This window comes from Arvicola amphibius, chromosome 8, assembly GCF_903992535.2.
Source record: "Arvicola amphibius chromosome 8, mArvAmp1.2, whole genome shotgun sequence".
Classification (NCBI taxonomy): domain Eukaryota; kingdom Metazoa; phylum Chordata; class Mammalia; order Rodentia; family Cricetidae; genus Arvicola; species Arvicola amphibius.
This window is the reverse complement of record NC_052054.1, coordinates 32,971,654-32,996,289: the sequence shown is the minus strand read 5'-3', so window position 1 is coordinate 32,996,289 and position 24,636 is coordinate 32,971,654. Positions and strand designations below refer to the sequence as shown.

Here is a 24,636-nt window from a genome sequence, read left to right as displayed (position 1 = left end):
CCCCAGTGTGATGATAAATGGGGTGGAATCTTTGGGGATCATGGTAGTGCTAGCATCATCCCATTGCTCATACAATGGATCCCACAGTCTCTCCCAACCTCTGTTTTGAGACAGGGTCTTGCTCTGTAGCTCAAGCCAGTCTGGAACTCACTATGAAGTCAAGGCTGATCTCAAATTCATAGTAATCCTCCTGCCTTGAGCCTCTTCCACCACCATACACAGCATCTTATGAAAACAAGGATCATCACCAAGAGCTTGAATTTGCTGGCACCCTGAACCCAATTTCCAGAACCATAAGAAATAATATTTGTTGTTTAAACCTCCATATTCACAGTGTTTTATTTATCAGCTAATACTAAGACAGAAATGAAATTATTTGTTTTTTTTTTCATTTCTGCTTTTAGTAGGAAAAAGAGGTAGATTGGAGAAGTTAAAGACACAGGGAGAGAGAGAGAGAGAGAGAGAGAGAGAGAGAGAGAGAGAGAGAGAGAGAGAGAGAGAGAGAGAGAGAGAGAGATTCTGAAAATTCTTATCCATCCACCACCCACCCATATATCCATCCATCCATCCATCCATCCATTCATACATACATTCTAGCACTGGGAGACAGAACGGTGGGTCTCACACATGCCAGGCCAGTGATCTGTCTTGGCTTAGCTGCTGTCCATATTAATTTTGATATAGGCTTGCCCAGGTTTGCTTTGAGGTCATTCTGTAGTGTAGGCAGGGCTTGACTTGTAATCCTCAGGCCTTAGCCTCTTGACTAGCTGAGTTTGGAACCTGAACCATGAGACCTGGAAAGCCATGTTAAAATGTAAATATAATCATTCAGAAACAAAACACAGAGGATTTTTTATTTTTTAAAAATATTTATTTATTTAGCGTGTGTGCGTGTGTGTGTGTGTGTGTGTGTGTGTGTGTGTGTGTGTGTGTGTACAAGCCAGTGTGCACATGTGGAAGTCAGAGGACAACCTGCAGGAGTCTGTTCTACATTACTGCATGTATTTCCTTCAATAGCACTCTGAAATTCTGAAATTTCTGGTCCATGATATGAGAGGTGAAGCTGACTTATGGAAAGACACATTAGAAAGGAAGATGCAGCAGTATGTTTAGATGATCTCATCACACCCAGTCACAAACAGTTACAGAGAGATGATGCAAAAGACACAAGAGGAGAATTCTAGGAATTAGATCAAAGATCAGTGAAGTAACAGGATACATAATAATCATGCCCCAAATAAACTCATGTGCCAGAAAGGCAGCTAAGCATAGTGACAAAGAAATGATACAATTGTAACAGTTACTTAAACTATCCAGGAGAAGCTGCAAGGATAAAGATCAAGTAGGAGGTTCATAGGATATTCCCAAGGAAGTAATTTAGAGGTACAGGTGGCCCAGTGATGAGCCTTGGAGGGACGAGATGGTTTGGAGTATGCAATATCCTCAACACACATATAAGAGGTAGAAAATAAAAGTGCTTTTCTACGGATTACTTTGAATATTTATCAAGAGATTGCAGCGTTATAATCGTGCTTAAGTAACATTTGGCAAAAGCTGTCTAGCTGTCTAATATTATATATGCATATGCCTGTATATATGCATATATTTATATATACACATACACATCTGACATACATACATATATATATATATATATATACACACACACACACATATGTAATTGCATACATCTCATGTGTTTCGGATTCACGGTTATTTATTGAACTTGGTTTAAGTACAAGTTCAATAGGCTGGAAAGGATACAGAACTGGCATGGGGCCGGTGACTGTGGGGGTTAGAGGGTTTGCATATGAAAGTCTGTTAAGACTATTCTGTTTATTCTTAGGCGTGTTTGAAATTCTGTGTAATAAAAGGTTAAGCAAACAATACCAAAACAGCAGTTCTTAAGATAAGTTTAGCCAACCCATGGATGGATTTTAGTGTCCAATAACCAGCCTAGATCATAAGCTGTTGTATGTGTGAGCACATGCACATTTTCTTTAAGGGGGGGACACCCAAAACTCTAATTAGAATCTTAGTAGTCTATTTTGCTGAAGTGTTAAGAACAATTGAAGCAAATAGTCTGCTTAACCTTTAGCCAACCTTCTTTGAGGATTATTTCTTGCAACTGATGTTTATAATGGAAATTGGAAAACAGACATTTTTAAGCCCATAATCTTTTGTAAAGACCCTGAAATACAAAGGGGACTCGCCAAACCTTTTTGCATGAGGGTTCTTGAAATTATTGCAGCATAATAACCAGAGATAAAAAATTTAAGACTTTTTAGAGAACACATTGTTGGGAGGATTGAAAGTTGCAAGAGAAACTGTGAGAACTACCTCAATATGCTGTAAGTTTATTAAAACAACATAATTGGGCAAAACATCAAATAAAGGAAGTGAGAGGGACATGGTCAATGGTAATTATGAGCCTCAAACAGCTAATTTCCATTTAGTTTCTGGAGAAACTTACTCATGGGCTCCTATTGAGCTCTGTTCAAATCCATTTGTTTTGCTGCTCATAATAAGCACTCTAAAAGGCTCTCTCCCATCACACCTCCTGCTTATTGGCATGCCTCAGTCTTGGCTCAAGTGGTCAAGATCTTTAAAATTTTGTCACTGGAAGGTGTTGATTTCCACCTCCAAGCCCTAGAGACAAAGAGAAGGGAAAGATTTCTTCACAAATGTTTCTCTGCCCTCTGTAAGAAAAGACTCGAGTTTGTGATTACTTTTCTCAACATCCAACAGCACAGATGACTGCATTAAAAATGGCTAGAGATATGTTGCAGTTTGTAGAGTGTGGAATGCGAAGTCCTGGGTGTGGTTCCTAGCACCACATAAAATTAAGTATGGTGGCACATGGATACATGTGATCTCAGAACTCCGGAGGTGGAGGTAGAAGGATCTGGAGTTCAACTCTCTGCTGTATAATGATTTGGTGGCCAAGCTAAGATCCTTGAGACCTGGTCTCAAAAGCAATAACGAAACACAGAAGAATGGCTTTAATTAATAATCAAAAGATCTCAAAATATAGCTAGGAGGTATTGATGATGACCACTAGTGATTGCTGTAAACACTCTCTGTGTGCCTTGCATGTGTTAATTCATGCAATTTATACAGCACTCAGAACAATTATCTGAACCTTGTAAACAGAAAAAAAGAGACAGGCATCTTTCAAAGATACTGCAGCATCGATTTTTCATGGCCTTGGCAATTTTCCAACTCTGTTGGTGCAGAAAAGTTAACTGGGAGATTTGGGTTAAGACACTGGCAATACTTATAATGTGGAGAGTTGGTGGTGTGTGTTTTTGTGCACGTGTGTTGATAATCCTAAAAGTTGTGGTTCATTGCCTTCTTGGACATTAACCAATTTTGCTTCTAGCCCAGTGTAGAAGGAGTGGCGGGCTGCTTCCCACCACCCGGCTAGCTTTACACCTGAAATAATTACATGAAAACTATATTCTTTTAAACACTGCGTGGTCCATTAGTTTCAGCCTCTTATTGGCTAATTCTCTCATCTTGCTTTAATCCATATTTAGTAATCTGTGTAGCATCACGAGGGGTGGCTTACCAGGAGAGATCTTAACCTGCATCTGTCTCGGAGAGGAGAGGCATGGTGTCTGCCTGAGGCTTCTGCCTGACTCTGCTTTCTTTCTCCCACAATTCCCTTCTGTCTTCCCCGCCTACCTAATTTTCTGTCCTATCAAAAGGCCAAGGGGCCAAGGCAGTTTTTTTTATTAACCAATGAAAAGTAACACATAGACAGATGACTCTCCTCCATCAGCCCAGTAATCTTATCCTAATATTCTTTTATTAAATTGTCTGTTAAATGCTGGTTTCTCAAATGCTCTTTGAACCAGTTGAAACATCTTACTATTCTCTCATTAATTTATGAGTTAACTATAACATTTGACACATGTTCTTTTTTTTCCTATTTTTGAAAATTAGTTTTTTAGTTAGTGTATAAAATAATGGCTTTCAGTATATTTTACATTGCTTTTTCTTTTAACATTTTGAAATTTATACTCTATCACTAGATAGGATGCTTACAACTGTGTGTGTGTGTGAGCTCAAGGGAGTTAGCTATTTAGCTCAGTGGGGGCTGATGAGTAAGTTTCTCCAGAGCAGAAACTAAACGGAAACTAGTTGTATGAGGCTCATGATTACCCATTGAACACATCCCTCTCACTTCCTTTATTTAATGTTTTGTCCAGTTATGTTGTTTTAGTAAACTTACAGCATATTATAACAGTTCTCACAGCTTGTCTTGCAACCTTCAATCCCCCCAACTCTGTTTTCTCTGGTTATTTTGCTGCAATAATTTTACATCTAGCTATTTGCCTTCTTAGTATTGGGATTATAAGAACTAGCTAACTGTGTCTGTTTTTGTTTTCATTTTTTCATAGGTTCTGGGGACCAAATTGGGACCTGCATGCTTACATAGGAAGCACTTTACTGACTGTGTTATGCCCCAGACACACAAAATGTTATGGTAGCCTTGGAGATCATTGAGGATGTCTGGGCTCTGTTGAGACCAGTTATGAAACAGCTATTTCTCTATCAAAAGAATGGAATTTACCTCTGGCTCTGAGTGGAGACACTAATCAATTCTAGAGCTCTTGTTTAGACAAAAGGGGAAGGTGATAGGGAAGCCTTGTTAACCAATTATCTTTAAGAGATGTGACCAAGTTGGGGTGTGGCTTTCTGGGACCCAGAGAAAAAATGGGGGCACAGCCCAGGTGTGCTCTCTCTCTGTGTCTCTGTCTCTGTCTCTGTCTCTCTCTCTCTCTCTCTCTCTCTCTCTCTCTCTCTCTCTCTCTCTCTCTCTCTCTCTCTCTCTCTCTCTCTGTGGTTCCCTCACAGCACAGCTGAGCTTGGACTTCTCATTCTGGTTTTATGAGTTTTACCTTATAAAAATAAAAATATAATTGTTTATTTTTTTAGCTAGCCTGGTTATTTTCCAAATCGAGTTAACTTCTACAGTCTGGGTCTGACATGCTCCTAAGATTAGAACATCATATACCATTGTTTCATTTCTCAAGAGTTAGTCCAGTTTGTCCTGCCAGCCACCTGGCTAAGCTACAACCCCTCAGGAGAGCTGATTCACCTAAAGCCAAGTTAAGGAATGGGAGGAATAGTTATCACTCTTCCCAGAAATCTTTCCTTTCTGTAGACACTTACTTACAGAACTTCCATCATGTGGCACTGGAGCCTGTCCACTCTCCTCAGTGACCTGGAAAATGTCCTTGTCTTTCTTCTTTCCCATTTTTTCTTTGTTATACTTGCCAAGACCTGGGCATGTTTTCCTGGGTGCTGTAGGCTTTTTGCTCTTTGCTCTTTCTTTGAAGCTACCCTCTATTTGCTTCCACCATATAGCTGATTACAAATGACATAATTTTCTCTTCTCTATATTCCTTCTCTGGGCAGATGTCAAGATTTACAGCTGGCCTGTCCTGACGTTTTTCTCTTAAACGTGAATAGATTGTCATCGAGCTTTCTTCTCTGCCTGCTTCTAAATTATTTTCTTTTTAAAGATTTAAAATTGTTTCATGTGTGTGTTTGGGGGAGGTATGCTTAAGTGTATGTGCACACACTACATGCATGAAGGTGCTTGTGAAGGCCAGAAGAGGGAGCCATCCTCTGGAACTGGGATCACAGGCAGTTGTGAACTGTCAGATGTGGGTGCTGGTCACCAACCCCAGTTCCTCTGCCAGAACAGCAAATTCTCTTAACCAGCGAACCTTCTCTAAATTCTCTTATTAACAAGACTAAATACTTGAAGAGGGAACTCCAATTTCCCTGGCAACAATGCAACTTTTCAGTGAGTGTTTACTACTGTATTTTGGGACCTCTCAGAAATTTGTTCTATTTATACCAACATAGTAGGATGCTGAGCTTGCTTTCAATATTTTCCTTTTAAGAAATGACATATTAAATGTTTTATGGATAAATATTTCATTATCTCAAGTTAGGACAGCACAAATGGAATTTCTGAGTCAAAACTACTCACTTTTTAACAACTTCATTTAGATTTTGCTTCAGAGAGTTTGGGCCAGTTTATATTCTAGCAGAATCACAGAACATCCACTTTACTTGTTTTGTTTGGATTATTTTCAATAAGAGTAATTAGTATGTGGTAAAGGGAGGAATTGATGAGAATACTTACCTACTGTTTTGAAGACAGGTCTTATAGCTGGGAACAGCTGGCCGATTTACAGTGTAAGGGTGATGTGGTGATCTGAGAATCAGACAAGTAAGGCTGGCTATACAGAGCCCGAAGGAAACCTACCCAGCATGCCGGGCACCTGCTCACTCCTGCTGTGTATAAGGAAGGGCCATGGGTTTTTCTCAGACAGAGCACAGTTCTCTTCCTTCCTTTTTCCTTCTTTTTCCCTGGCCTGAAAACAAAACTGAAGCTTTCCAAGATGGAAGCTTGTGATATCATAGAACATGGTTGCATTGATTTCAGTTTGGAAAATTTCATAATACTTGGGATGACTACCTATGACGTTGCACAAATAAAAATATGAAATTATAGTTAATGCTATTTCCTTTATATACTCACTTTCTACCTTAGCAAATATGAAAAATTTCCCCAAACTAACTTTTAAAAAATAAAGAAATGAATGCATTTGGGGAGATTTTTATTAAGTTTGTGTGTGTGTGTGCATATATATATATATATATATATATATATATATATATATATATGGCACTGCAATTTCTTTTACCTTATTCACATAGATTTAATTCACTTTTCAGGCCTCAAAATGTAGTCTTTAAACTTGCAATTTCCTAAGGTCAGCCAAACAGCTAGCATGGTATCCCTGCTGCTAGCTGCCTTATACGCATCAAGTACCTTACTAGCTTTTATTTTACTTATTTATTGCAAATAAAGACTTCAATGTGGAAAAACATTGTGACTATAGCATAAAGGTTCTTTGTGTAGTAACAAAGAATTGCTTCCACGTAGGAGTTCCTTCTGTTTGTGTGTTGCTTTCATTGGGTAATGAATAAAGAAACTTCCCTGGCCTAGTTGATAGGACAGAACTTAAGTAGGTGGAGTAGACAGAACTGAATGCTGGGAAGAAGGGCAGAGTGGCAGATGCCATGGATCTCCTGCCTGAGACAGACACTGTTTAGAATCTTGCCGGTAAGCCACATTCATAGATTAATAGAAATGGATTCAATTACGATATAAGAATTAGCCAATAAGAAGTTAGAGCTAATGGGCCAGGCAGTGTTTAAATGAATATAGCTTCTCTGTGATTATTTTGGGTGGAAGATAGCCGGGCGGCAGGGATGACAAGCAGCCCGCTCCTCCTGTTACACTTCCACTTATAATTTTAACAGTTTTCTAGGATGCTTCAATAAATTTATTGTATACACTACCCCAGCTATCCTGCAGGAAAAACAGCAAACAAACTTTATTCAGTTTTGTGAAAGAGCCCATGTTAAACCAAAAGAGTGTGCATGGTGTATTAAACAAAAACAATATGATTCAAAACCGCAATTCTGCTATCATGGTAAACAGCAGTTTGCAGAGGAAACTGAACCTTGAATGATCAGTTGTTTTTTTTCTTTTAAAAATTAATTTATTTAACTTTTATGTGCATTGATGTGACAGTGTCAGATCCTCTAGAACTAGAGCTACAGACAGTTATGAACTGTCATGTGGGAGCTGGGAATTGAACCTGGGTCCTCTGGAAGAGTAGCCAGTTCTTGTAGCTGCTGAGCTATCTCTCCAGCCCCCATAGTATTATTCCTTATTTTATTGAACTATACATTTTTCTCTGCTACCCTCCCTTCCTCTTTCCTCCCCTTCAACCCGCTCCCAATTTACTCAGGAGATCTTGTCTTTTTCTACTTCCCATGTACATTAGATCCATGTATGTCTCTCTTATGGTCATCATTGTTGTCTAGGTTCTCTGGGATTGTGATTTGTAGGCCTCTTTTTGCTTTATGTTTAAAAACCACTTATGAATGAGTACATATGATAATTGTCTTTCTGGGTCTGGGTTACCTCACTCAATATGATGTTTCCTAGATCCATCCATTTGCCTGTAAATTTCAAGATGTCGTTAATTTTTTCTGCTGTGTAGTCCTCCATTGTGTAAATGTACCACATTTCCCTTATCCATTCTTCAGTTGAGGGGCATTTAGGTTGTTTCCAGGTTCTGGCTATGACAAACCATGGTGCTATGAACATGGTGAGCACATGTCCTTGTGGTATGATTTAGCATTCTTTGGGTATTTACCCAATAGTGGTATTGCTGGGTTTTGAGGAAGGTTGTTTCCTAATTTTCTGAGAAATCGCCATACTGATATCCAAAGGAGCTATACCAGATTGCACTTCCTGATCAGTTGTTTTTACAACTAAAATCAATCTTTTGGTTTTGCTTTAATATCTAAAAGATGACATCAGACAAAGGTCGAGTAACTGGTAATTTGTTTCTGGACTAAAAGACCTGAGGAGAGGGTCAGGGTCAGGACAGGAAGGGACAGATGCATGGTGCTGCCTCCAGAAATACATCCAGTCCATTTCCTTCTCGCAATAGAAAGCATTCTAAGATGCCCAAAGCATTCATAACTGGTGTTCGCCTTCTCACACTTTCCCATTTTAGACTCGGAGTGATCTCAAGGTGGGAAGGAGATATATGAATCAGCTGATATGAACTCACAATTAAATAAACAAACATAAATAAGCCCATTCGGAGACATGAAAAATAAGATTCCAGAGTAACTTGGTGATAACTCTGGTCCATCTCTAGAATCCTTGAGGAAGATAAGAAGAGGACAAAGGAAGTGGTGATGGTCACTGAGGAATCCAGAGAGCAGGCTCTCATCACCCCTCACCTTTCACTTTCCCTAACTTCTCTGCTGACGACAGAAACGACAGACTTCTGTTTGAAACAGAAACAGCTTCCTGATGTAGTCCTGCAAGCCGCAAGTTACCCTTTTGTGTCCCTGTGGAAGCTCTGCTAATGGTATTTTCCAGTCCTTAAACATGTCACAGACTTTGAAAACCACTAAGGTGAACAACAACAAAAGGGTCGTCAAAGTCAGTAACCACAGTGGGTGCTCCAACATCCGGGGTTGGTTGTTCACCAGAGACACATAGGAATGACTCAGATGGCTTCGGCACAAGATGTGGGTGTCCTCCAAGAAGTGTTCTTGGAGATCAGTCCTTGAATGCCCACTTTGGCAATAATTCCAGACTTGAAGCAAAAGTGAAGCATTGAAGGGTTCTTTCTAATTGAAGCACTTGAAGACATAAAGGAAGGTTTGATCAGAAGTTAAAAGTCGAGATCAGAGTAAGATTTAAATGGCATAGAGAGTTGGAAGGACTGAGTTCTCTGCCTTTTATAACACAGAGCTTGGGAACATTCCAGTTCAGTTTTTGGTTTTTTTTTTTGAAGTGGGTTGAACAGCATGAGGCAGTGAACAAATGTTCTGAACTTTAAATTCATAGTTTTCCCCAATAACTTAATTGCAAGTCATTTGCTCCCCAGTTCCTATGAAAATCACTTCTCCCAGAAGGCTGTTTTCTTTGAGGAGATATAAGAAGGGGTTGTGGGGGGAGTCCCTCAGAGTTGGCACAGGACACACCCAGATACCAAGTTCTCAGCACAAAGGAAATTTATTACCCTGGAGGAGCAAGCAGTGGGGTGGTGCCTCTGGATTGGAAAGGCAGACAGTAGGCAGCAGATTTTGTTGTTGTTGTTGTTGTTTTGGGAGTGGGTTTTAAGGAGAAAGGAGGGGTGAGGGAGTCTGTGCTAGGGTGAGTTGGTAAGTCCTGATTGGACAGGTTAGCCCAGTGTAGCCAAATAGTGAATTTATAGTTGGACTTTGATGGTCAGTCTCAGGAATGAGTCAGTGGTTAAATAAGGGAATGGACCTTGGGGGCTCGCTTTAAGAATGTAATCTAATGGTTTAGCAAGGGAGAGGGAAGGAGGAACAGCAAGACTTGTCTGAAATGCTTGGGCTTGTTAGAGAGCCCCCCCAACAGCCTTTCCACCAAGCTCAGTGTTCACAGAACTCTGCCTCATGTATTCCACGTCTCCACTCTCAGGGAGCAGCCAGCATTGCAGTTGGGATACTTTTCCTGGGGACAATCTCAAGTAAGATTGGCCTCAGCCTCCCAGAATTACCCGGAATTGGTTGGGTGGTAGAGGTGGCCGTGCTGAAGTGGTGATATGAAGCGAAACTGTAGGGGGTGACGGGTGACAAAGCTTTTCCTGGGGGACGCAACACACGCATCTACTCACCCCAGATAGGGATCCCGCAGCAGATGAAAGCACAGAGACCACCAAAATTCTACTTGGTGAAGCATGAATTTTATTGGGGTTACTTATAGGAATATTGGTGAGAGGCTGCTTACTGGAGCAGAAGTGACTCAGAGACAGCTACATTACCCAATCATACCCCAGTGTGGGTGACAGCTCACAAACCTGGGAACCTGGAACATAGTGCACAACAGGTTTCTACTTTGTCCAGACAACGGGTATGGTCTCAGACTCTTCTTTGCAGCTTGGCTTGATTGACAGTCTTTGCAGCTCAGCCTTCCAGCTCCTCTGAGAGGAACTCTCAGCTTTTACTGCTTTCTCTGGCGGTGTGTGTGTGTGTGTGTGTGTGTGTGTGTGTGTGTGTGTGTGTGTGTGTAGTGAATCTGTTCAGTTTCAGGGGCTTCCAGAAGTTAGTTGGAGTTATTTACCTTCCTGCTTAAGGAGCTTTCCTGCAGAATGGAATGTTTCAATCTCTGAGGAAACAGTTGCACAACAGAGGTGAGGCATAGCAGGAAGAGACTGAGGGAAGGCAGGATTAACAGACTCCTGAAGGTTTGCTCAAAATGAGGTTAGATAGAATGAATTTGTTGATTGGAGAAGTTGTAATAGACATCTATTTGTCTAATGATGAACTTAGAGTGGAATTTGCCTCCAGGAGGGAAGCCATGAAAGATGAGATGGGAGCTGGACAGGTGGTTCAGCAGTTACCAGTACTTGTTGCTCTTGTAGAGAACCTGAGTCTGGTTCTTAACTCACAACTACCTGTAGCTCCAACCCCAGGATATCTGACATCCTCTTCTGATCGCCACAGGTACCCCCACCATTAGAACAAACAATACTAAACATTTATAAATTGAGATTACTCACCTCATGTGTTTCTGGAAATGTTATCTTTTAGACAGATATTAGACTTTTCTTTAGACAGTTGGACAACTGCTTAAGTTCATCGGCTTGTGCAATAATGCCTTTATTATTGAATAGAGAACAAGGGGGAACCAATGGTGCCCTTGTCATTGCAGTGATGGAGCTGAGAACGGGCTGAGAGGGTAGGGAATGGAATTTTCAGGGACACAGAAATGCCTTGGTCAGTGTCTTTGAGGGTGAAGCAAGGGAAACCTCTGGACATTGTCCTGTGGAGGCAGCAAAGGATCCTGGGTAGCACAAGCAGGCGATCTCTCATCTCCAGGCCTTTCCCTGACCCTTTAGGCTCCAAGGAGACGAGCAGAAGAAAACATCAGGGATGGGTTCATCTGAGTGATGGCTGTGAACCCGAGGGCACAGAGGGAGCCCTTAGAAAGCTCCAGTCATACAAAGGTCTGAGACCCTTTGTGTCAAAATCACATTATTTCAGATACTGCAAGTTGTGGTTCTGAGATAACAGGGTGCAGGCTATGCATGACTTTCCAAATAGAAGTTCACTGCCTTTGGAAAAGCTCTTAACCAAACCTGATTTGATTTTTGTACATGCACCGTGTGTTCTTTTCATTTCCCAGAAAGCAATTTCAGAGGTAAACAGTTATCTGTCAGATCCACTAGATTTAACAAATGTAGCATAATTCTATAATTCTTTGCGATTTCCCAATTACTCTTCAGCCCCTCCCTGCTTCAAATCACCGAAGGAGCATATTTACTCATGACTTTAACTTGTTGGTCTACATCCTAGGCAACTTAGCTTCCAAATAAATTGACATTTATAATCATTTAGTGCAATATTGCAAGTGTAAGGCAAATATTTATTCTGAGAATAAGTACTTCCAGCTCATGGGTTTATTCTAATTTCCTGTCTTCTTGTTGCTTTGGGGTTATTTTCTTCTGTTGCTTTCCACATTCTTACATAACCCGTAGGGAAACTCTTTGTAAACTTAAACATTTTTTCTTATGAAAATTTCTAATATTCAGATATGTCAGGTAATGAAATATATAGATTTATGCCCAATTTTTGGTATTAATGTAAATATAAAAACCAATTAGTGTGTGCATGTGGTGTGTGTGTGTGTGTGTGTGTGTGTGTGTGATAGAGAGAAAGAGGGGTGTCAGCAATTCAATCCTGACTCTAATAAGGTTAATTTTTAAGAGTGTATATTACCAACTTAACCTTCTAAGGCATAAAAAAAGATTGTTGAAATTTCTTGTTGGATTGCTACATAATAATAATAGTTTCATAGTTCAAGAGATAAAATAAGTATTTTGCATATATTGTTATCAGATTCTTTTCTCCCCATTATGACACAGTTATAGAAATGGAGTCTTATAGTTCAAAACTTTATCTAGTTCACATAGTGTATGAGGCAGACTCATAATCTGAATCCAGGATTTTTTTAAACCAAATGCTACATTGACAGAGAGTCTCCTTAGAGCAGATTTATAATAATAATATAAACATAGTCATATGTCTTCTCAAGATTTATTGATAATAATTTACATTCAGATCTTTCTGGATTCCTTGTGCAAAATTCCATCTACACGAAATACCATACTATTATGATGTTTAGTATGTAAGACATAGATTGATAGATTATACATGTGCTCACCTTGATAACCATGGCTTTAAAATTAATTCATTAGTTTTTGGTGGGTTTAAAAATCACTTTATGTGTGTCTGCTTCCTTGTCTTTGCGACGTCTCTCAGTTTTAATTTGTAGTTATGAAGCTAGGATTACAGTTGTGTATGTACCTCATCTAATTATTTTAATTCCCAGGCCTTCTTTTTGGCTGTGTACTGGTTTGCCTTGCATTTGACTTTCCACATAGGTAAAGCGATAGGAGTGAGGAACTTTTAATACATTTTTAGTCAGCTCTGCTTCCAAGCCCATGGGACCTTGGTGGGTTATTTACTGAATGGTGTTCCCAAATGACTTTCCGAAGCATGCCTCCTAGGTCTCCTGTCTCTTAGCTACATGGTCAGCATAAGCTGGGGTTGATAAAATTAACTTCTTCCTCTTCTACCTCATTGTATCATCTCATCCTGATATCTATCTGTCTTCTAGGATATTGTTCAAGGGTTTATTAGCAGCCATTTGGATTCTGAATGATCTCATTTGCAATGAGTCAAGACCTTAGCTAGCTAATGAGAAGGTTCCAGATTCCAGTTAGATAGTTTTTATTTTTAATTTTGGTCCAGAGATATAATTTCATGCATATGATATCTTAGCCCATGTTCATTGTATGGCACACACACACATGCAGACACACACACATGCACACACATACACACACACACACACTACACACTCCTTAGTATGATTTCTGAGATTATAACCTTTATTTTCAAGTCCCTTCCAGATATTTCCACTATGATTGAATCAAATCACTGTTGAACAAATTCAAAAGAAGATTCTTTCAATTTTTAAGTTTATTTCATGCTATTGTCTTGAAATAAAATATACTTGAGAGAAAAACTAGTATAGAAAATAAAACCCACAGTGGAGTCTGTAAGAAGTGAGTCTTATGTTCTTTGCAACTTCCTCAAGCACATTTTAAAGCTGCAAATGTCTCATGATGAAGTAACCTGCTTTGTATAACATCTTTTCTTTGGTCACAGTGGGGCAATAGTAGCTGGAAAGGGTATGGTGCCTTTTCTAACTCGGCCTCTGTAATGTGAAGCTGATGTGGAAGCAATGGCAAGATTGTCAGCAGAGGAGAAGTAAATGAGTTCCCAGGATGACATCTGTTTCCCAAATGAGGAAGGACAAAAGCCCTTCCTGACTGGCCTTCTCGGAAGCAATGCTCAACTGTTCTGCCTTTGATCTGCTGGGGTGCCTAAATTCTCTGAGAAGAATGTTAACAGGAAGAACCTGATAGAGAGGGGAAAATATAACTAGCAATATTAGTTCATGCCTTGAGCATGGCATGTATAAGTCAGGGGAGGGTGAGTGGGAATCAGGAATGAGTTAGATCAATTGCAAGTATCCCTGAAATTACCAAAAATGTAAACGGCATTGACACCCTGCACACTTGCAAGGGTGATTCCTGGGTGCTTGCTACGGAGGGTTTTACCTGGTCATGTCAAGCGAGGACGAAAAAGGGCTAGGCGACGACAAGTTGGTTCTTCTTGCTGTCGCTGACCTCACTTCTAGATCTTTCCTCCACAGTGTTCTTGTGCTTTGGTTCACTGGGGTGACATGGAAGGGAGAATATGGTGGTGGTACATAGAATCATTTTCTGTAGCACAGCCGGCGCTCTGCCTAAGAGAAAGGGCTACTGAATGGTTGAAGAAAGTATTAAAGTCCTCTGTTTGTCTGTCTGTTTCTTTCTTCCAGGGCAGGGTTTTATTGTGTAGCTCTGTCTGACTAGGACCTTGCTATGTAGATGAAATTGTTATGCAAAACTGGCTTCAGACTTACAGAGATCCACCTGCCATTGTCTCCTGAGTGCAGGGATTAAAAGGATGTCTCAATATGCCCATCCTTTTTTAAATTGACTTTTATTGAGCTCTACATTTTTCACTGCTCTCCTCCCTGCCTTTCCCTAAAGATTTATTTTGTCACTTTTAAATTATGTGCACATATGTCTGAGTCTGTCTATGCACTTGAGTGCAGGTCCTTGAGAAGGCCAGAGGTATAGGATCCCCTAGAATGGAGTTACATGAGCTTGTAAACTACCTGTTGTGGGTGTTGGGAACTGAACCTGGGTTCTATGCAAAAACAGTATACAGCTAAAAAAATATATTCATTATTTTTAATATATGTACTTGTGTGTACATCTGTGTGAATGAATGCTCTGTGTGTGGTAGCCCATGGAGTGAGAAGAGGGTAACAGATCCCTGGGAGCTAGAGTTAAAGGTGGTTGTGAGCTCGCCAACATGGGTGCTGGGGACTGCACTCGCTCAGGTCCTCGGGAGGAGCAAGTGTGCATCATTGTTGAGTTCAGGTCCTCGTGAGGAGCAGCGGTTCTCGTCATTGTTGAGCCAACTCTCTAGCCCTTGTGTCATTCTTGTAGAAGATTAATTTTCATCTGGAATAGGTTGTGCGGGTGGGCTGTACAGTAAACTTCTTGTGCAAGATGGAGCAATTGGAATAATGCCATCTACAGAGAAATAACTCGATTCCATTGGTTGTTACTGTCTAATGGGTCACCCAAGATGTTTATTTACCACATCACCAAATTAGTGACTTAAAATAATAGTATGTATACACATATGATACATATCACTATAATATATATGTACATACATATATTTTGTCATTCTTAGTTTCTGTGGGTCAGAAATTCAGAAATGGTTTAGTTCAAGATCTCTCACAGCTGGAGAGGCTTAGGGCAGTGAAAACCCTGGAATATCTGGGAACTGAGGGTCTCTTTCTTTACCCTTATGTAATTTATGCACATACACACATAATTCTGTATCTACATACATGTCTATATGTGCATATAAATATACCCACATATAATATATGCACCTATATGCAAGCATACATGTATACATATATGCTTATACACATATATGAACATACATAAAAAATATGTGTGTATATACCTTGACCTGTACTGAAATATGTACACATTTATATATCTGTGTATATATATATATATATATATATATACACACATATATGTAATCTGTGGGGTGTGTGGTGTGTGAGTGTGTGTACGTGAAATCTCCATTAAACTTCCTAACAGTTTGATGGTCTTAGACTAACATAACTGCTTCCCCAGCAGTGGAAGACTTCAATGCCAATAAAGTTGGAGGTGCACCATAGTTTTTTCAAACCTAGGTTTTGGAAAACAACAGAAGCACATCTGGAGCATCCAGTTGTTTATGACTGACTCACAAATCTGCCTAGACTCAGGAAAAGAGGAAGCAGATTCCACTTCTTAGTGAGAGAGTAACATGGTTCTAGAAAATGCATTGTATGAAAGATATGGCTGTGAGAATCTCTGAGGAATACAATTTATAATAGCAGCTTCATAAGGAGGTATTTCAAGGCCATGGTCATGATGTGTGATACCGCTCTAATTTTTGTGTATGTGGGTGCACATGTATGCACACATACATGGATAGGTGAGTATGCATAAGTATGAAAGCCAGAGATCAACTTCAGGTACTGTTTCTCAGGACCTGTTCACCTGATTTTTTTTGTTTGATTTGGTTTGGTTTTTCTAGACAGTAACAGCACTGGCTGTCCTGAAACTCACCCAGAACTCACAGAGATCTGCCTGCCTCTGCCTTATGAGTACTGGAATTAAAGGTATGTGCCACCACCAGCCAGCTGCCCAACTTTTTTTTTGAGACAGCGTCTCTCATTGGCCTGGAGCTCCCCAAGTAGGCTAGGCTGGCTGTCGGGTGAGCCTTAGAGATCTGTCTGTCTCCTTCTCCCTGCACTGGGGTTACAAGTTTGTGCTACTAAACCTGCCTTTTCCTATGACTTGTGAGACTCAAGGACTGCAAGACTCAGGACCTCAGGCTTTCATGGCAAGAACTCTACCCATGAAGTCAGCTCCCTCGCCTGTGCTGTGGTATTTTAATGAGAAGCTGTAGGTATATGTTCAGGACATAACGAGTAACAGGCTCTTGTGCTGTGGGTTTGCTGTCCCTGATTTCTGCACTTTCTTCTTTCTAGAACTTCTGAGAACTGAAGGTGACCTAGTAATACTTCTCAGGTTAGTTTCCCCTTTGGCAATACAAAGGAAAACTGCCAAACCAAACAACATAAAAACCCAGACCAACAACGATAACAAACACCTCCACCACCCCTAAGTGATCCAGGGAGTGTTTATGGGTGGATCACAGGAAGCCAATGTGAGGAAGTGTGCAGAAAAGGATTCTGGGAAAGGTAGTTTATTGTGGAATATTATTTTAACTAAGCAAAGATGCGTTACATTTGATTATGCTGCAGAATGTTACTTTAACTGTGTAAAGGTGTGTTACATTTGTTTCTGCTGCCTATGTTCACAATGTAAGGATGTGTTACATTTGCTTCTGCTGCCTATGTTAACCATGTAAGGATGTGTTACATTTGTTTCTGCTGTGTTTGTTTAATTATAAAAAGATGTGTTACTGTTGCACCTTGCCTGCCTAAGGCCCCTGATTGGTCTAATAAAGAGCTGAACAGCCTATAGCTAGGCAGAGAGAGGGATAAGCAAGACTGGCAGACAGAAAAAATAAATAGAAGGAGAACTCTAGTCTCAAAAAAGAATGAGAGGAAGAAGGAGGAGAGAATAAGGGAGAAAAAGAGGGATTGGTCTGGGGCCAGAAGATAGGCAATCACCAGCCAGACATGGAGACGGAAGGAGAGTAAGATACACAGAAAGAAAGGTAAAAAGCCCTGAGGAAAAACACAAAGAGAAACATTAAAATAAGAACTAAGCTAAGTCCAAATATTCAAAACTAATAATAAGTCTCTGTGTTGTGATCTGGTTGTTGATTGGTGGTCTAACAGAAATCCTGGTATAGTAGTTGAAGACTGGCCATGAAGGACATTATAGGAAACTGCACTCATAAGAACTATAGAATGTAGTATCTTTGGGGTGGAGATTATAGGGACTAAAGTTATTACGTAGGAGAAATGATGCCATATATGATTCTACACAGAATTTTTTTAACTCAAAAATTAAAAGTTTCAGGATGACAAAAGAAAAAAAAAAGGAGACAAACAAGGAAATAGGCAGGGAGAAATGTCTGTAATATCCCTAACAAAGGATTGTATTTCAAAGAGCTCTGTTCCATGTGCAGACAGGCAAATTATACACATGAACAATGAGCTAAGGACATCAGTAGACAGCCACAGGGAAGAGAAAATTTTGGCAGGGGGAGAAAAAGTAGTGTCCTTCCATTGTTCACCTATGGTTTATGTCCCCATAACCCTAGATGGGCATAACACATTTACCTAAACAAAATATTAAATGACACAGAAGTTTAAAAACATGAAGACTCAAAGACTCAGGGAAAAATGTATTTTTCTGTGAAGACTGATGAACGAAGTGGGGGTTTCCGGCAGCCATGTTGGTATCCGTGGTCCTCTTCCCCAGGTAGTGTTGAAGCCCAAGGTTCGTGTGCACATTTGTGGTCAGAGCTGCCGCTGGAGGCCACATTAATGTCCAAGGCCATTGCTATTGTCTGAGGCCAGGTGGACTTCCATAACATGGATTATGAACCATGGTCTGGAGCTGATTGAGGCCATGTTGATACTAATGGCCTGTACTGCCCCGTGGGCAGTGTTGGTGTTAGTGTTGGGGTTCACGGTCCTGCTGCAGCAGGGTCTCTGCTACCACCAAAGGCCATATGGATGTCTGTGGTCTGTGCTTCTACCTGAAGCCACGTTGATGTCTGTGGGCCACGTGGCCATCAGGGGTGGGGTAGGATAGTGGGGTGGGGGTGGAGTGGGGATTGAGGGCTTGTTGACTGGGCTGGGCTGCCTCCAGAGACCATACAGGTGTTTATGACCAGTGTAGTCCTGGAGGCCATGGTAATGTCCTTGCCTTGTTCTGCCACTGAGGGCCACTGTGGGCAGCACTGCGGCAGAGGGTTGTGTTGATGTCCTTGGTCTGTACTGCCTCGGGGATCATGCCGAGGTCCGTGGCACTTGTTGACACTGGAGACCATGTGGATGGCCGTGGTCTGTGCTGTTGCCAGAAACCACATGGAAGTCCATGATCCATCTTCTCTTGTAGAAGGAGCTGTGGGCTGCATTCCAGCCGCCCAGCTCCCGACCGCATGGCTAGCTTATGCCGCGAAATAATTACACGGAAACTGTATTCTTTTAAACACTGCCTGGCCCATTAGTTTCAGCCTCTTATTAGCTAATTCTCACATCTTGCTTTAACCCATATTTAATAATGTGTGTAGCACCACAAGGTGGTGGCTTACCGGGAAAGATTCAGCATGTCTGACCTGGTGGCTGGCTCCATGGCATCTGTCTCAGAGAGGAGAGGCATGGCAATTGCGTGAAGCATCTTGCCTCACTCCCAGCATCCTGTTCTGTCTACTCCACCCACCTATGTTCTGACCTATCAGGCCAAGCAGTTTTCTTTATTAATTAATGAAATCATCAGATAGATAGAAGACACACCTACATCATTCTCTCTCACTGTGAGGGTCAAGGAAGCTGCTTTTGCTGTGGTATTGATGACTGCGGACTCACAATTGAGAAAGGACATAGACGGCTTCTGTGACAACCTACCCTACCCCTACCCTACCTACTCCCTTGCAAAAAAACGTAACAGCCTCGATAGGAAACCATTGAAGAGAACTCTTAAAAATTGTGGTAAGGATGCTGAAGCGTGGTTCTCCACAGCTAAGGACTTCCTGTGGGCTGTTTAGGTGGGGGAGGGCTCAATCTTCTTGAAGGGACTGACTACTGGAAGTTTGATCATGTGCCAGTGAGTATATGGGCAACAGAAATTGGACTTGGGTTGTTTTTATTGTTTTTTTTTTTCTTCTTCTTCTTCTTTGTGGAGCAGGGCACAAGGGTTGGGGGGGGGGCTTCCCTGGGGGAACTGGGAAGTGACTGTGATCAGAGTGCCTGATGTGAAATCTACAAATAATTGATAAAAATATCATGTTAGAAAAAAAATTCACTTAAAAAAAAAAAAAGAAGTGGGGGTTTGGGAGAAACATTACTGAAAAAAGGCTTGTGATTGACTGCGACCCATAAACAAAGAAATGCGGCCCTGTTCACTCAGGTCTCTTGTGTCTGTAGGGCACCCCGTCTCCCAATGCACTCGGGTCTCCTGTGTCTGTAGGGTACCCTGTCTCCCAGTGCTCAGTCCCACGGGGATTTTCAGAGAGAAAGGAGGGAGCTGGAAGGTAACCTGCTAGGTAGTATGGATTTGTTCCAGGGAGGAGACTTCTGGTTTCTGTGGCCTGCTTGGGGTGGGGGGAGGATTCTAGCTTTTACAAGCCACTTCAGGGTAGGTAAACAGGGTAGGTAAGGGACACAGTGTTCTGCCTCCCTTAGCTCAAAATCGTCAGTCCGCCAAGGAGGCATTATACTTCGGGTATCACGTTCTGAGTCCCTGCAAGGCCAATGAACCTTCTTAGTCATCTGGGAAATAAAAATGGAAATGCATTATCACCTTCAACAAGTATTATATTTAAAATTTAGACTTGGAATAATGTGGAAGGGAAACACACTATGGAACCTCAAATACACCACTTTTCAAGATTACTTTGAGCTAAGTGGAATTGAGGAAAAGCAACGATAAGGACATTATCTGCCCTCTACTCATTTGCCTAAAAGCTGGACATAAACTTGGCCAGGTGTTCTCCTCTTGTGTTCTTCCAGGAAGGATGGAAAGTCATTATGGGAGACAGACGACCCAAGACCCTTCTCCGGCCATCAGAAGAATGGATGTGGTAAAATTTACAACCCAGCCTCCACCCGCCGTTAGCTTAAGCCCTAGAAACCCAGCCCTTTTCTTTTGCCAGGCATTCTCAAAATGTTTGTTTTCTTTGGCTGAGACTCTCCACAGGCCTCTCCACGTTCCTCCTGCCTGGTGGTCCCCATGTGTATGCACCAGAGCAGCACAATTTACTTTTATGATTCTGTTTTTTTCTTACTTGAACTGCAGGGTCCTCGTTGGACAGCCTTGAAGACTTCCCCTCCTGCAAAATCAACTACTGGTCTGGGTGTGAGGAGCTCACCTGGATTGTTATGAATGGCCTTATCTGGAATTAAAATAATAAGTGGAGAGCCAGTGAAATGGCTTAGCGGTTCAAGGTGCCTGCTGCTAAGCTGGGCAACCTGCATTCCATCCCTAGGACCCACATGGTCGAAGGTGAAAGGAGTCTTCAGAGACAATAAATAAAAAATAAATGTAATGCCTGAAGTGTAAATATAAATGTAATAAAAATTAAAATATAAATGAATATGTCTTTAACAAAGCAATTATATTTTTGAGTATCTATTTAACAGGATATACTTTCATAGAGGTGTATATGTTGAAGAACACTCATTGTGATAATTTTATTATTTACAAAAATCAGAGGGAAGGAAGATTTCTTTTCAGTAAGTCAATGGTTGATTCTTTTTAATTATGAAATTTTAGATCATGGACTACTTTAAGTTTAAGTAAAATGAGGAGGTATAGCTCATATGTTGTCTTAGACATAGCTCAATATGCCTAATGTCATAAGGTGAACAAAGTTATAACAGGTAATGTATTTAAAACATAGTATTAAAGAAGATGAAAAATATATGTTCAAATGATTATTTAAGTAAAGGAAGAAGCATAATCAGATTAATCTGAAATTGACAGATTAATAAAGATGGATTAGCTTCCATTCGAGGTGTGGTTGGAGAGAAAACATTTTACAAACATTTCTTGTCCTCAGAAATGTTTCTGTATATATTACTGGGGTTTAAATCAAAAGGCTAAAGAAAAGAAATGGCTAGTAGATGTATAAAACTAGCCCAGTTTTAGGTATAAATGCATACCCATTTAATAAATATATGAGCTTTGTGGGCCTATTGTCATACTTCCTAGATGTCCTTGTAAAGAGGAATCCTGGGATTTCTACAGCGAATCCCATTTTAAGAAATCATAGGTATGTTAGTCATCATGACACCTGCATCCCCCCCACCCCATGGCACATACCTTTAACTACAGCACCCAGGAGCGGGAGGCAGATGAATCTCTGAGTTAGAGGCCAGCCTGAACTCCTTATTGTGACCCTGTCTCAAAGAAGAAGAAAAGTACGTCACAGATATAACTGAGTATGGAGGGCCATGCCTCTCTTTCCAAAACTAGGGAGGTAGAAGTGATCATGAGTCAGATGGTCGGGACTACATAACCGCCGCCCTGTTCTCAAACAACACGACAACAACAAAACTCAAATCGTAGAAGATTCTTGAGAAAGCTTGTTTAGTAAATCCATACTGACAAATCAATCCTGTGTAGAATCCATTGCTCAAATAATCTTGTCAAAAGCAATGGCAGCGACTGGGAACAGGTCTGCCGGTGCTTTATTTAGCTGGAGGAGCAAAGATTTGCTGCCCAGATTTCCATCTTGATCTGGTTCTCTGCCTAAATGGAAATGAAAGTTCTCATTTCATGCAATTATAGGTCTTTATTGCCTTTCATTATAGAATGTTTTCCTTAAGAAACACATTTTTTTGAGAAAGAGTAATTTTCTAGAGTGATTTAAAAAATTGTAGCACCCTATTCTTTCAAAATTGGATTTGAAAAAAATCCAAGAACGATTTCAAATTCAGCTCCTGTTCTGGAAGACGTTCAGTGTAGATCTGTCTGTTCCTACAAAGCAACAGGTAAGGGGCTAAATTTTGACTCATTATGTTGTTTTCATCAACTGATTTCAGTAATGGCTTAATTTTTAGATTAAAATTTCTTGTTCTTCCAACCTGTATAATCTTTATTCCAACCTGGGTGAGCACTCAACGCACCTATTTCCAAGGAAGCATGAAAGGGCCTTCTTCAGTGTCGCTGCTTCTGCTGCAGGTGACCCTAGTTTGTGCCTTCCTTCTCCCCATGCAACAAATGGGAGCCGCAGCAGCTTTGCACAAACCACATGAATGCCTTAGCCTCTGTATACAGTACAGGCCACACGTCTGGACCAGTGCCTCCTTCCTGGGCTGCTCTGCAGAGGCATCTTGTACACTAAGTGAAGATCTTCCCATGAACTTCTGTGTTTCCGGCTCCTGTGCACCTGTCACCATCTGGGTGGCCTGCAGAGAGCCATGCCCTTCAAGAAGGGACTTGAAACTTCCCCCTTGCCTGCAGACAGGTTGGGAAGAATATGCAGGTCGGAGTAGTGGACTGTATATGATGCAGTTGAGAAAACCCCAGGTGACGCAGAAACAGGAAATAAGAAATGCAAAGGCTTTGGGGTATAAAGAGGATTTTCCCAGAAGAGACCATCCAGTTTGTGTCTTCTCACATACTAAAATAAGCATGCAGTCCCCTGTGATGACAGCAACAGGCAACCTGCAGGATCCTCAGTCCAGGGCACATGAAAACTATACATTTATCTCTGGGGACAGACATTTCTCCGAGTTTGGGACTCAAGCTACATTACTACTGTGTGATTAGGGCATGAGATAGAACAGAGAAGCCCAAATGATGCAATGATCCACATGACCTCAGTGTGTAAGACCAAGACGAGAATGAGGAAATGACGGTTCCCATGGAGACCAGTCTGGTATAGAGGAGCAGGGCACAATGAAGGCTCTGGACAGAGAAAAAAAATCAAAAGTAGACCTAGAAAAACAGAGACTCTCTCTAATCATATCTGATTAATGATTTTTATCAATTCCCAGCAAGGAGGCCTTGAAAGTTAATAGGAAAACAATCCACAGGATATACAGCTTGTGGTTTTAATCCGTGTGTGTGTGTGTGTGTGTGTGTGTGTGTGTGTGCATTTAAATTGCATTTAAAATGCATCTATCCTTGAAGGACTTGAATTGCCTCATGTAACTCTCCCTTCTTTATGTGTTCTTGTCACCCTTCTCAAGCACATATCAAATGGAGGACATTTCAGTCTGCAGAGTCCTGAAGGCATGATCCCCACGATCCCACTATAGAGAAATTATTGAGTAAGCTATCCTGATGTGTCCTTCCAACCCTGGACTCCTGGCTGCTCTCTTTGTAATGAGGGGCTATGTGACTCCCTGCCCTAGTCTCTGCCTTGGTCCTGGGTAATAGAATAAAGGGAAGTGATGTGTTTACTACTCTAGCTCATCCATTACAGAACTAATTAAAGAAGTTCAACTATAAACACATTTGAGATATGTCCTCTCCACACTGCTGGCCAATGGAAAGGATGAAATGCTGTATACAGCCTGGGTGAGACTCTGGTAACGTCGAAAAAGCAAATCCCAAAAGCTCACCCAGCCTGTGATTCCATTTACACCCCACTCTTGAAGTGACAAAATTACAGAGATTTGCATTGTGGTGTTTGGGGTTTTGCAATGGAGAGGGCAGAGGGCAAGGAAATATGACTGTGTGAGAGCAGATGAAAGATCTCAGGGGACAGAACAGTGCTGTACCAGCCTGTCGGGGTGAGTGCTCAGGCTATGACTTTGGTCTATAAGTTTTCAGGGTGTTACCTGGAGGAGGAGGGTGCTTATGATTGCACAGGATCTCTATATTATGCACATCTATGATAACTTCAAAATGTTTCCTCTTAGAAAGGTTCCTTCTCCAAGACAAGGTTTGGAAACTCCTTTTTAAATTACAAATTCCTACTGAGCTGTCTGTCTGAAGTGGGGCTGGGGAGTCTGCTTTTCCAGTTAGAATTCAGGAGAAGGTAGTTGCAGGTAACCTTTTGTGTAGCATTTCAGGGAAGCTCACCACTGCAGAAAAGTGCAGCATTGCAGGCAAAGCAACCACTGCAGGAAAGGGCAGCATTGCAGGGAAGCTCACAACTGCAGGAAAGGGCAGCACTGCTTAGGAAAAA

The 24,636-nt window shown here is 41.1% G+C and overlaps 1 protein-coding gene across 1 annotated transcript in view; it reads left to right on the top strand.

Annotated features, from left to right (window-relative positions):
• Akap7 (A-kinase anchoring protein 7) overlaps positions 1–21,015 on the top strand; it is a 178,149-nt gene extending 157,134 nt beyond the window's left edge. Inside the window, exons 9-10 of the mRNA XM_038338391.1 lie at positions 20,507–20,577; positions 20,793–21,015. Of these exons, the coding sequence (XP_038194319.1) occupies positions 20,507–20,577; positions 20,793–20,879 (158 nt within the window). The 3' untranslated portion in view covers positions 20,880–21,015. The remainder of the gene's footprint in view (positions 1–20,506; positions 20,578–20,792) is intronic.
• Positions 21,016–24,636: the final 3,621 nt, after the last annotated feature.